We start from the raw sequence: 12610 nt of genomic DNA, 5'->3' as shown, positions 1-12610 counted from the left end.
ATCTAAACTAGTTTAAAAGAAAGATTAAATCTAAACTAATAAAATTTTATTTTGTATATTAAATTTAAAAAATATTCATTTAGAACATTATAACTTAATATTATAACTCAAGTGATAAGAGTTAAATGACATATGGGTTGGGTGTGGGAGGTCCAATGATCAATCCCTGAAAATTGTAATTTATCTTTTCGATTTAAAAAAAATATTAATATTGAATTCTATCTATTTAATTTCAAGCCACCTATATTTTTTTTTAAACTACCTATCATTACTCATAACACAAGTCAGTCTTGAAATTTGCACTAAAACTCTCTTCCCTAAATGTTGGACTGGAGAAGTGTGCCAAGGCCATAGTTGATATTTTGGAAAATTAAATTTGTCTGTATGGAAAGAGCCATTAATATCATCCTGGGTCAAGACTCAAGATCAGCGCATTGATTTTCAAGATCAAGAATAACATTTCAATATTCCTTTAAAAGGAAAAAAATAAAAACATTTCAACATCACTATGTCCAAGGCTCCAAGCCAACGTGACCAAAGCCCGTCCTGTTTGAAAGCAAAGTTATGTTGTCATGCTAGGTACTTCCCCCCAAATCCCACCTTTGACTACATGTTGATAAATTAATGGAGATAGACAAGGTGACTTCTAGGTGCAACTACTCTCTAGGTTTTGCAGGTTAATTGGTTGAGGAAAAAAAACATTAGTGTTCCGATCGGTGTAAAAAGGTCAAGAGGCTAAATAGCATCTCAACATGGCCAATAATCTTGCAATTAAGTGAGTATTGTATGAGCGGACTGAATAATTTAATTAAGAATTATCGCGTCCCAGCTAATGCTGACCAATCGCATAACGACCCATTTAATAACAAGTAAGCAAGGTTGCCTAAGGACAACCTTGCTCTTGAAAGACTATACAAAGCTTCCCAACAACTTGCAAAAACAACTATAACGAACTCTGAGCCTTATATATATATATATATATATATATATAAAACACTTTGCACATTATGTAAAACGTTGAGTACTAATTCTTACTAATCTGAGCATTGGAGTGTTTTAGGCAGGTACACCCCCACCATGTCAACGCAGCTCTCTCATACAAGCAATGCCAACCAAGCCCATACACCACCACCAGAGGTAAGGAGAACCGAGGAATTTCATTTCTAGAAGAACGAACGATTATAAAAATACGTACCCCCTCCCCTTTCACCAACCCTTGACCTTCTTCAGCTAGACCACCACTATGGTGGTGGAAGGTGACACCTCTACGATGGACACTTTGTTGTCCTCCGCTACCACCTCGCCTCTCTGTCTACCAGAGATTCGATAACCACAAGCTACCGCTTCCTCACTGGAGATTTGATAATCATCCACACTCACACGTTCGGGCACACCATTGATAATACAGTGACCTCGGTGACGGCGCGACGCAGTACGATGATCTGTCACGACGGTCTTTGGTTGCGTCGTGAAGACAGAGTGTGACGTCGCATAAGAACCAAAAGATAAGTATATCTATCGACGAAGAACAAGAAGCACAACATGAACAAGAACTAGAAGATTAGCCACAAAACGATGTTGCCATAGCGGAAGGATAAGAACCTTAAGCAACACTTGAGATAGAACAAGAAGAAGTAACCCTAGAAGAGAAGCACTTTCCACTATCATTTTCTTCTCTTTTCTCCTATTTTCTCCTTTCTTCTATTTTCCACTAGCATTTCCTTCTTAGTTAGGGTGGGGTTCGGGATTTGAAAAACCACCCTTACTCACTGACAGAGAAGAGAAGCATGGTGTTAGTGAGTTGTTGAAGCCCCGTGAGCTTCGTCCAGCCCCATCATCACTTTGGCCTCATTTGTTTCAAAAGAAAGAAGAAAGAAGAAAGAAGAAAATAATGGGCATTTCTCTTGTTTGGTAAGTGAGAGCAAGGAGATAGAGGGGAGCCACAATTGTGGGTTTTACTAGTCTCATCAAATTAGAGAGAAATGGAGTGCGATCATTTTTTTTGTATTTTGCACATTATTGGCGGTTTGACACCGTTAAAATGTGTTTGAAACCGTTGAAAATTCACTAAAATTCGATAAAAGTAGTTTTAAATACAAAATGTATATTTCTATCTTTTCTATCTTCCTTCTTTTTTTATTATATATATCTACTTTATTTCTCACACATTTCTCTCTACTAATCTTCTATATTCTCTGCTCTATCTTTTTCTACCAAATAATGTATAAATGTTGTTGCACCGGTCCAGTTTAGAAGAAATAGACAAACAAAAGTATGCGTTCTATCATTCTTCGACACCTTGCAAGAATCAAAGACAATTTCGGTACCATTGTCTACCACAACTAATTAATAGTTTGAATTGTGAGTTTTGATTGGAAGAGAGTTTACAATAATTAAATTGATTCAATTTATGATTTTTTTTCTTTCCGAATGATAGCTTAAGTGGTAAAAGTTATAGGTCATATAGGTTGGGTGAGGGAGGTCAAAAGATCAATACCTGGAATGTACAATTTATCTTTCCGATGTACCAAAAAGACGCGAGAGTTTTAAATAGAACAATAGTGATTAAGAGACTTGATTGTAACAATTAATAAAATTGAGGGACTAAACTTGTTAATTTTTTTGAGAGTATAGCATCACATATAATCTAAATTATGGGATCAAAAGTGCAATTAAGTTGATTACTTATGAAAAATAATGATGATCGTTTAAGAGTTTTTTTGTGTGAACATAGAATATTCACCGCCGACAACATTAACTAATCACCTTTTCACATTAACCGCGGTAAAAAACTAGCCTTGAAAGACTTCATCATGAGATTCATGAGTGAGGATTAAATCTCATAACCTCGTAGTCAAGGGAGGATTACATCACATGGTCATGGTTATGACCTTTTAAGTGATTTCTTATTAGCATGCTAGCAGCCGCACTATAATTTAGTATATTTGAGTGCACTAACTTTGAAATTTTGACACAATCTTGAGCCATCATTAAAGTTTCTGCATTATTAGTATCATTATCATTATTAAATTTTATTTTGGCATCGTTCAATAGAAAGAATACAGGGGGAATGCAGAACAGAGAAAGAGGGGTGGCATATTCTTGCAAACATCCTTCTACATTTTTTTATATTATTTTATAAGAAAAGTATTCCACAAAAAAAAAATCAAAGTTTAATAAATTTGAGTGTAAGTAAATTCAATTTTCCTAATTTATATTTAATATAATTATTAAAAAATTTACTAAATTGAATTCGTCTAAATCACCCTGAGGAAAATCAGGATAGCTTAGGTGACTCAATAAATTTTTTACCTTTGTCTTAGAAAATTATAGTTCATGACACATCGAATAATTCGAGCACTTAATCCTAGAGCAATTTCACCTAATATTTAATTTGATAATTTAGATAACTCTTAGGGTCTGTTTGGTGGACAGAGTAAGGAAGGACAAATATGATAGTAATCATATCTTGTTGTTATATGATGTTTGTTGCGTCAGAAGAATATGATAACACTACCTTGTTCATCATGGGTAAAGTTATCCTGAAGGGGGAATTATGATAGAACTTATCCTGACATGATATGATAGCAGTTATATATTCTCTTTCGGTATCAGAACCCCAAATTAATTTATTTCAATATATAATAATATTAATTAATAAATAGAAAAAATAATATTTTTAATTAAAGTAAAAAGAAATAAATAAATATTCATTAATAGTAAAATAGACTACTCACTTATAAACATTAATTTATTGATAGTAATAGACTAATTTTCTATAATCATCATTTGTTAAAATCATTTATCTACTTATATGATAATTTAAACATAAAGTACTTTGGAGAAATAAATATTTTTAATAATACTTATTTAATTTAGTTAACCTCTATTTTTATTTTTTTATCACTTGTCACAACTAAGTTTTTTTTTGAAACTGTCACAACTAAGTTAAAAATAATTGATTGACAACATAATTTTAATCAAAATAGGCTCCCTTAAAAAATAAGCTAATCAATAAGATTAATTTACTAATAGTTATTTTAAAACATATACGAAAATGTAAAAATAATAATAATAGAATAATCACATTTTAAGATGATAATTTAAAGAATTAACCTTTAAATGTATTTTTATTCAAAAGAAAATTTGATACATTTTTCTAATTATATATCATATCATGTTATAATCCCGTATCATATCTTGTCTTTATCTAATTATCTATCATATCATGCTCTTATCATATCCTAACCATTAGGGATTTGACCGTAAAGCAGAAAATTAATCAACTGTTGCTATACCGTCAAAAAAAAAAAAAACAAAACACAGTGGTAGTAAATTAGAATTGATAAGAAGAAAAAAAGACTACGATCTGAAATTTGCGTCAGCGTTGGGGTCTCTGACCAATGCGCTGACATTGACAACCAATGACTAACGATGCGGTTGGTGAGGGAAGCTCCAACAGCTTCAAGTTTACCAATTTTCTTCTTCAAATACACTCTCACTCTCATTCAACCTTCACAGCTCCACCACACCCAGGTACTTTTTCAACAACATCACTTTGATCTCATTCATTCAATTCAATCATGTGTTTAAGGATCACCCTCTTCCATTTCCATGCATTATTATTATTTTCACCTTTCAATTCAAGATTCTGATTCTTGTGTTGCGTTGGCATCTTTTTTTTCTCTACTTTCCCTTTGATTGTTGTGAACTGCATGTGATTAGGTGAACTTGTCAAATGGCCTAGCTGTTTGAGTTTTTTTTCTTTTCTTTTCTTCTCTGGGTCAATTTTTTTTAACATGGTAGTTAGAGCATGTGTCAATTTCCAATTTTTTGTGAATTTTGATTGAGATTTGTCACACCATTCCAAAAGGTATTTTTCTTTTTTCTTTTTTTTGGATTGTTTGATGTGTTAATGTAGGAATTGGTGATAGTTTGTCCGATTGCTGAATCTGATGTTTCTCTGTTGTGGGAATTTAGTGTGATTTGTTTATTTTTGTCAAGAAAATCATTTGAAGATGTTTTTGTTGACTTGTTATTTGATGCCAGTTAGCAGATTATTGCAGAGTAGTTCTAGTATTCAGCTGCTGATTGAGGATGGGAACAGAAAGTGAGTGGCATGTTGAACAAAGATCTAGCTTCGGCTCTGATACCCCCGTAACGAAAGAGGTGCCTGAAACTGGGTCACTCTCTATTGTTGTGCTCGGTGCTTCTGGTGATCTTGCTAAGAAGAAGACATTTCCTGCACTTTTCCATCTGTATCTGCAGGTAAAGCAAAAACTTTGTGTATCATGCTGATTAGGGTGTCATATAGAACTTCTGTGAATATGGAATTAATGGTGTGCTAACAGAAAACCCTTAACAGAATGTTGAGATTCTGATCAACAAACAGTACTTTGTTTTTCCTATTCATATATTCCAAGTACTAATTTTTAAATTAGATGTCTATTCTTTAATTCATCTTTTTGTTGAAGATAACCTGGAACATTTTCTGATTAGTTGTTAGTTTCGCCCCAAATGAACTATTTCTAACATATTAGGTTTCTGTCTTTGAAGGGATTCTTGCCACAGGACGAGGTTCATATTTTTGGCTATGCAAGGACAAAAATCTCTGATGATGACCTGAGAGATCGACTGCGTGGGTGAGACTATTTTCGAAAAAACAAAATTATGAGCTTTTTTCTCAAGATTTCTGAAATAAGTTAAACATCCTATGGATATCACTTGCTACATGCTCTTCCAGAATTGTCAATGTTAGTCATATGTAAATAAAAACTGTTTACAATTGCAATTGTGTCCGTTAAATTCTATTAGTTGTTGATGCAACATATTTTGCAGATCTTTATTTTCTTTTAGCAAAATATTTTCAATGTGAAATTTGTTCTGTGAACTGTTTGTCCTGAACTTTTGTTTGCTGCTTCTTCCACAAAATTGTTCTATAGCATGCTTCTTCCTATGGGACCTGTCCTATTAGTTAATGTATTTCATTGGTGCATATTTGAACTGTTTGTAAGCCTAACAAGTATGATTTGATATGCAGCTATCTTATTCCAGATAAAGATGCTTCCCCCAAGCAGTTGGAGGATGTATCAAAGTTTTTACAACTGGTTAGCTTTGGCTTCTTTTGCACCATTCATTGATATTCTGTGGTGATTTTTCTGCAAAACCCTCTTTTAATTGGTCTAAAATAACCATTTTCTGCCTACCTTTCTCTTCCTTTTAGATCAAATATGTAAGTGGCTCATATGATTCTGGGGATGGCTTCATCTTATTGGATAAAGAGATTTCAGAGCATGAGTCTTCGAAAAACAGTATAGAGGGTTCATCTCGGAGGCTTTTCTATCTTGCTCTTCCTCCTTCAGTGTATCCATCTGTTTGCAAGATGATCAGGACTTATTGCATGAATAAATGTAAGATGCTATATGGTTTGGAATTGGATATTTACTTTTTTGGTTACAAATGTTTTAAAAGGACCAGTAGTGTTTCTTTGGGGGGGGGGGGGGATAGGAACTGCATGCCATAGCTTAATAACTAACTGTAGGGAGCAATGCTTTGTGAGACAATAGTCTTGGCTGCACTTCAGAATACACTCTAAGCTCTTCTCTTTTCCTTTTCCTTTTACTTAAATTTAGGTTCTTAGTTTAGTTTGCGAGATCTTTTTTCCTCATATACTAGAGCTAAATTGAGGTTTCTTCTTAGACATTTAGCAGCTTCCATTCGTTGATATTAGATTTTGGCTTTAGAAGATAACTACAGGTTGCTGTGCTACAATTATGCCGTTTACGTTAAACAGAAATAATTACAAAATAAACTTGATTTTCTGTTAGATATCATTAGCAAAATAGCTCTAATAGCTCAAGTTCGCCACTGTTTCATTTTTTCCAACAACACATATTGCAACTGTTTGTGCCGTTAATATTCCTGGATTTACTAATCTCTTCCACAATTTGTGGTTCCTGTTTATTATCCTGAATCTGATTTTGTTGAATTGCTGCATCTGCTTCCTTTTATTAGCTGATCTTGGTGGATGGACACGTGTTGTTGTGGAGAAGCCTTTTGGTAAGGATCTACAATCTGCAGAAGAACTTAGTACTCAGATTGGAGAGTTGTTTGAGGAGCCACAGATTTATCGCATTGATCATTACTTGGGAAAGGAACTTGTGCAAAACTTGGTAATAAATGCGTATATTATACAGACTTTCTTCTGGCTTGCGTTATGTATTGTGCCTAATCCCTCTTCATTTTAAATATATTGGCAGTTAGTACTTCGTTTTGCAAATCGGTTACTTTTGCCTCTTTGGAACCGGGACAACATTGACAATGTACAGGTGATAATTTTTTTATTGTCAAAGTTACAACTATGGCTAAGAGTTACTCAAACTTAAGTTATAAAATTGAAGTTAGTGAGGGTACTATGGAGCTCTGGCAATTCATAGTTTGTCCAATCATTTCTGTCAACTATTTTCCCTTCTTTTTACATGCCCATGCCAAATTATACCGTAACTCTTTTGTTTCCTTGACTAGTTCAGTTGCTGCATTACCACCATAGTTGCATCCCTTAAATTTAAACTTAAATTTGGCTCTTGATTCTCTGGCAGATAGTTTTCAGGGAGGATTTTGGAACTGATGGTCGTGGTGGATATTTTGACCAATATGGGTAAGTGTAGAAATTTTTCCTGGCAAAGTTCTCAAATGAGTAGATTTTGACCAATGTGAGTGAAATTGAGAAAACAAGTTTTTGTACACCATTTTGTTTTTTGTTGCTGAGATTGAAAGTAAAACTTCAAATTTCGCAATGAAAATATATTATTTTGCAGACATTATTTCTTATAGAAGTAATAATTATTCATCATTACAATAATGAAACCAATGAAACCATAAATAATTGATGTACTTCTTTTTTTATATGGCAGAATTATTCGAGATATTATTCAAAACCATCTGCTGCAGGTATGGCCTTGATTTTATAATGAAATAGATTTCATATATTTTGACATTTTAATTATTATTTTGTATTTTCAGTTAGATACTTCTTTTAGATAATGAGACACAATAATATTACTTGAATTCACGTCTCTTAAAAGTTGAAATCTTAATAACAGTGTGCTTGATACTGATAGAACAAAATAATTTAGCACAAAACTTCAGTCCTAAGGTTTTAGTGCTGAAATAACACATTGTATTAGCAATGTTTGAAAATAAAATGATTAACTTCTGAAGAGTAGGAAACTACGAACATTTAATCAGTATAAATGAGGATATACTAAAGGAGTAAAGGTAACTGCTCTAACTAGTAATTCAAAGATTTTAGGAAAGCCTTGTTGCCTAAAGCATTTGGTAACCAATCACATGCTGATTATTTCAGAATTTCATTGCTTAAAGTTCATTTATAGCATGTATTAAAAAACACCACAATGCATTATGTTATCACTATAAATCTACTGTAGTTGTTCATCTGACACTTATAAACCTAATATGTCAAATTTGTTTATTATTTTTTGTACCAACTCAGGTTCTATGCTTGGTTGCTATGGAAAAACCAGTTTCTCTCAAGCCTGAGCACATTCGAGATGAGAAAGTGAAGGTGTGCCTCTTTCCATTCAATTTTCGTTTAAGTTATTACTTTCTGCTGTAATTCTATTCTGCCTCTCTAATCCTGATAATAAGGAAATAATATCTTTATAGACTATAACACTTTCTGGTTGCTATGAATTGTTCAGGTTCTTGAATCAGTACTTCCTATTAGAGATGATGAGGTGGTTCTTGGACAGTACGACGGCTATAAAGATGACCCAACTGTACCTGACCAGTCAAACACTCCAACTTTTGCAACTGCTATTCTGAGAATTCACAATGAAAGATGGGAAGGTACCATAAGATTGCCAGCATTTCCTTCTTAAATGCAAGATAATATTGGACCTTCCCTTTAACTCTTTTCATGCTATACAATTTTGAAATAAAGGATCTCATATTCATTCTGTTGCCTTTTTTCCCCAAAATACTTTGCAATATATTATTGCGCACTTCATCAATTTCTTTTTTCGCAACAGGTGTTCCTTTCATATTGAAAGCAGGGAAGGCCCTAAGTTCTAGAAAGGCAGAGATACGGATTCAATTCAAGGATGTCCCTGGTGATATTTTCAGATGTATTGCACTATACCTTTTGACATCTGGGTGTTTCCTCTTTAATTAATATGCTTTTGTCATGCATCTTTTGTTGTTTGATCTCTACTATTGAGAGATCTCACATTGACTAGAGATATAACTAAATAAGTCCTTATGAAGGGTAGAAAAATCCTCACCTCAAAGCTAGCTTTTCTGGTAGAGTTAGGCCTAACCCGAATTCTAATATCTACATCAATCTTGCAAGTGAAAGTGGTGTCAGATAAATTAAACATGCCATCACGTTGAAAGATAAGATGATAGATAAACTGCTATAACTAGAGCCTATGTGAGGTTGAAGTAAAAGGAAAGGTAGTGGATTAAAGACCCCTTGAGTAGACTGATGAGGTAATTGAGAACGCGCGTAGGGAAAAACATCAATCTTAGCTGTCATGTATTCTTCATAACAAATACCTCAGTTATCTTCAATCTCTCAAATGTATAAACCCTTATGTCAAACATTTTCAGGTAAGAAGCAGGGGAGAAATGAGCTTGTTATCCGCCTACAACCTTTAGAAGCTATTTACATGAAGCTTACGGTATGTCAATCATTCTGATGACCCATATGAGAACAATCATGCCCGCGCTTCCCAATAAACTGTTTGGAATCAATTTTGTTGAATTGTAAATGAAAAATTTGCTAGTTAATATGTGGTTAACATCGGAAAACATTGTATCTTTATCTTATGCTTATTTTCTTGTGATGATTAGACTGAATCTATTTGCTGAGTACTGAAGAACCTCACCATCAGTTAATTTTCTGTAAAATAAAATGTGAAAGATTTACTTGATCAGTTCACTTAACGATATATTTTGTGTGTTTACTCTATTAGTGAGTTTATTTTTAGACAATTATACATTAGATTATGCATATGGTTCTATAGACTTGAGTTTCTGCAAGTTATATGTGCTACAGATCTATGTAATTGATCAGCTAGTTAAATTCTTTAAACTGGACTAGAACTAGAACTAATGTAATGATACACTGACTAGTCCAATGTCTTATGCTTTCTTATCATATGCAGGTGAAGCAACCTGGACTGGAAATGTCTACAGTTCAAAGTGAACTAGACTTGTCATACAAGCAACGGTATCAAGGGATGATCATTCCGGAGGCTTATGAGCGTCTAATTCTCGACACGTATGCTCCTTTTCCTTGTGCAAAAGTTTCTAATTCAGATTTACAAGACTTTTTTATAAATGACTTGCGTTCATGATTTCCTCTCGAAGTGGCAATATGTCTTATCGACTATATTTGAATTAATACACATGTTGTAATATATAGGGTAGGGTCCATCATAAACTCAACTTCATATAGTCATAGACATGAGTTTACAAATAAAAGTCCACCAAACTGTAAAGTGTATAGAAGATTTGGGATTGCATGCATTACTTAATCAGTTCAGCTATAAATTTGTGTTAATCATTATATAACAATGGGATTTGGAATCTGTTCTGCAGAATTAGAGGTGATCAACAACATTTTGTACGCAGAGATGAATTGAAGGTAAGGTGTACATTTTTTATCGACTATGCAACATGATCTTGCTTCACAAACATTGAATGGTTATTTTTATGTTTCTTATCAGGCATCCTGGAAGATCTTCACCCCACTTTTGCACAAGATTGACAGGGGAGAGTTCAAGCCAATCCCTTACAAACCAGGAAGTAGAGGTCCTGCAGAAGCAGATCAATTACTGGAAAAAGCTGGTTATGTCCAAACACATGGTTATATATGGATCCCTCCCACCTTGTAGAGTGACCAAATATATTCACATGAAGATATTTAGATGCTTATAAATAATACACAATAAGCTTGTGGAGGTTCCCCCAGAACCTTTCCTTATGAGTGTGTCTCAAGCATTTCAGCTTATAGATATAGATTTGCCTCTTCTGAATGCAAAATAAATGGAAAGTGAAGTTCAACTAACAGCATTTTTATTGTATCATTCCATAATTTGATTAGTATTGCTATTTATCGAACTGGGGGTTTGCCTAGTATGCACAAGTTTTTTTCATGTGCAAGCTTACACAACGAGGTACTCTTCCCTCACCTTCACCACGCTCTTCAACGAGGCACTCTTCCCTTCACCTTGGAGCTGATCGGTTTTGCCGTTGAGATGGGGTGAGGAGCTGACGTTGTCAGAGATGATGAAGGGTTAAGCTTCGTGGCTCTGGGACATGGAGAAGAAAAGGGAGAGAGAGCTTCTGCTGAGGGGGGAAGAAACAGAGCAAGAGCAGAGTGACGAGAGGATGAATTGGAGTGAAACGAAGGTGTGAAGACTTGATGCACCAAGCTCATCTATTTATAAGTGAATGGAAAGGAGAAAGGGTGATTGCAGGTCACCTTGGGGAGGCAACTGGCAGCTGTAGTTCCATCATCTTCGTGAAAGGGAGAGTGAAGAAGAAGAGGAAGAAGGCTGTGTGCCTGTGTGTGTGGGTACGTGAGAGTGAGCGTGAGCGTGAGAGGGAAGAAATGGAAAGAAAAAGAAAGATAGGAAGGAAGAAGAAGTTATACGAGAGAGAGAGAGAGAGAGAGAGAGAGAGAGGGGTGATAACTCATCACCTGGTGTATTGTGGCTCTGCCACATAGCCTAGGAAGAGGTAAAAGTTGATTTAGGTAGTGTAGAATTTAACACCTAGAGTTATAAATAAATTATGAGAACGATAAATTACTATCCTAAATATTATAGAAAGCTTTATGAAATTCTAAAATATGGATTAAGATCACTTTGAGCCGATTTAAGTGATCAAGGAATAGTGAGAATCATGCCAATTAAAATTTTATCTTATATATTTAAATATTAAAATCAATCCTATAATAATGCCAAGTCATTCTAGTAGGAGAAAAATGGAATGTTAACACAAATCCATTGTGCACTCCAATGGTTGTAAAGTATTAGATGTAAGTAAAGATCATTTTAAACATCAAGAAGAGGATCAAGAGTTACTTTGTCCTAAAATAACATGTTTTAGTGCCATAAGAGCTTTGATGTATCTTGCCAGTCATACTCGACATGATATATCACTTGCTATTAATTTATTAGTAAGATATAGTTTTTTACCTACACGAAATCATTTGAATGGAATAAAACAAGTCTTTTAATATCTTAAAGGCACAATGAATATATGTTTGTTTTTTTCCAATATATCCTAGCTCGACCTAATATGTTATGCAGATGTTAGGTATTTGCACTCACATAATGGATGATCACAAACAAGTTACTTGTTCACATGTGATGACACGACCATCTCATGACGATCTATGAAACAAGTTATAATAGCAATATAAGCTAACCATGCAGAAATATTAACCTTACATGAGACAAATCGAGAATGTGTTTATCTGACATTTGTGATTCAATGAGTGCTTTTGATACTTGTGATTTGCCGCCAACAAAATATTGTCAATAATAATATATGAAGATAATAGTGCATGTATTGCTCA

General features: G+C 34.1%; 1 protein-coding gene across 3 annotated transcripts; it reads left to right on the top strand.

Moving 5' to 3' along the window:
• Positions 1-4380: 4380 nt before the first annotated feature.
• Positions 4381-11092, top strand: LOC130729648 (glucose-6-phosphate 1-dehydrogenase, cytoplasmic isoform). 3 transcript variants are annotated; one of them, XM_057581462.1, is made up of 16 exons: positions 4381-4536; positions 5050-5268; positions 5557-5642; positions 6041-6107; positions 6224-6410; positions 7015-7172; positions 7260-7328; positions 7599-7657; positions 7914-7950; positions 8513-8584; positions 8721-8868; positions 9051-9146; positions 9631-9701; positions 10188-10303; positions 10624-10669; positions 10752-11092. In XM_057581462.1, exons 2-16 carry the CDS (start codon positions 5098-5100, stop codon positions 10917-10919), a joined length of 1551 nt encoding a protein of 516 aa, XP_057437445.1. In that variant the 5' UTR covers positions 4381-4536; positions 5050-5097; the 3' UTR covers positions 10920-11092. The 3 variants fall into 3 exon arrangements, with proteins under 3 accessions (XP_057437445.1, XP_057437446.1, XP_057437447.1); XM_057581463.1 differs by having other exon boundaries at positions 4402-4536; positions 5057-5268; XM_057581464.1 differs by lacking the exon at positions 4381-4536 and adding an exon at positions 4732-4873.
• The last annotated feature ends 1518 nt before the right edge of the window (positions 11093-12610 follow it).

Source organism: Lotus japonicus, chromosome 1, assembly GCF_012489685.1.
Source record: "Lotus japonicus ecotype B-129 chromosome 1, LjGifu_v1.2".
In the NCBI taxonomy this organism is placed as follows: Eukaryota; Viridiplantae; Streptophyta; class Magnoliopsida; order Fabales; family Fabaceae; genus Lotus; species Lotus japonicus.
This window is presented reverse-complemented; position numbering and strand designations above follow the sequence as displayed.

What these genes read in the sequence shown, in the direction of transcription:
- LOC130729648 (XM_057581462.1), top strand. Translation starts at nt 5,098, where the DNA reads ATGGGAACAGAAAGTGAGTGGCATGTTGAACAAAGATCTAGCTTCGGC. An exon ending in CTGAGAGATCGACTGCGTGG is followed by an intron (nt 5,643 to 6,040) that starts GTGAGACTATTT and finishes TTTGATATGCAG; the next exon opens with CTATCTTATTCCAGATAAAG. An exon ending in TTCAAAACCATCTGCTGCAG is followed by an intron (nt 7,951 to 8,512) that starts GTATGGCCTTGA and finishes GTACCAACTCAG; the next exon opens with GTTCTATGCTTGGTTGCTAT.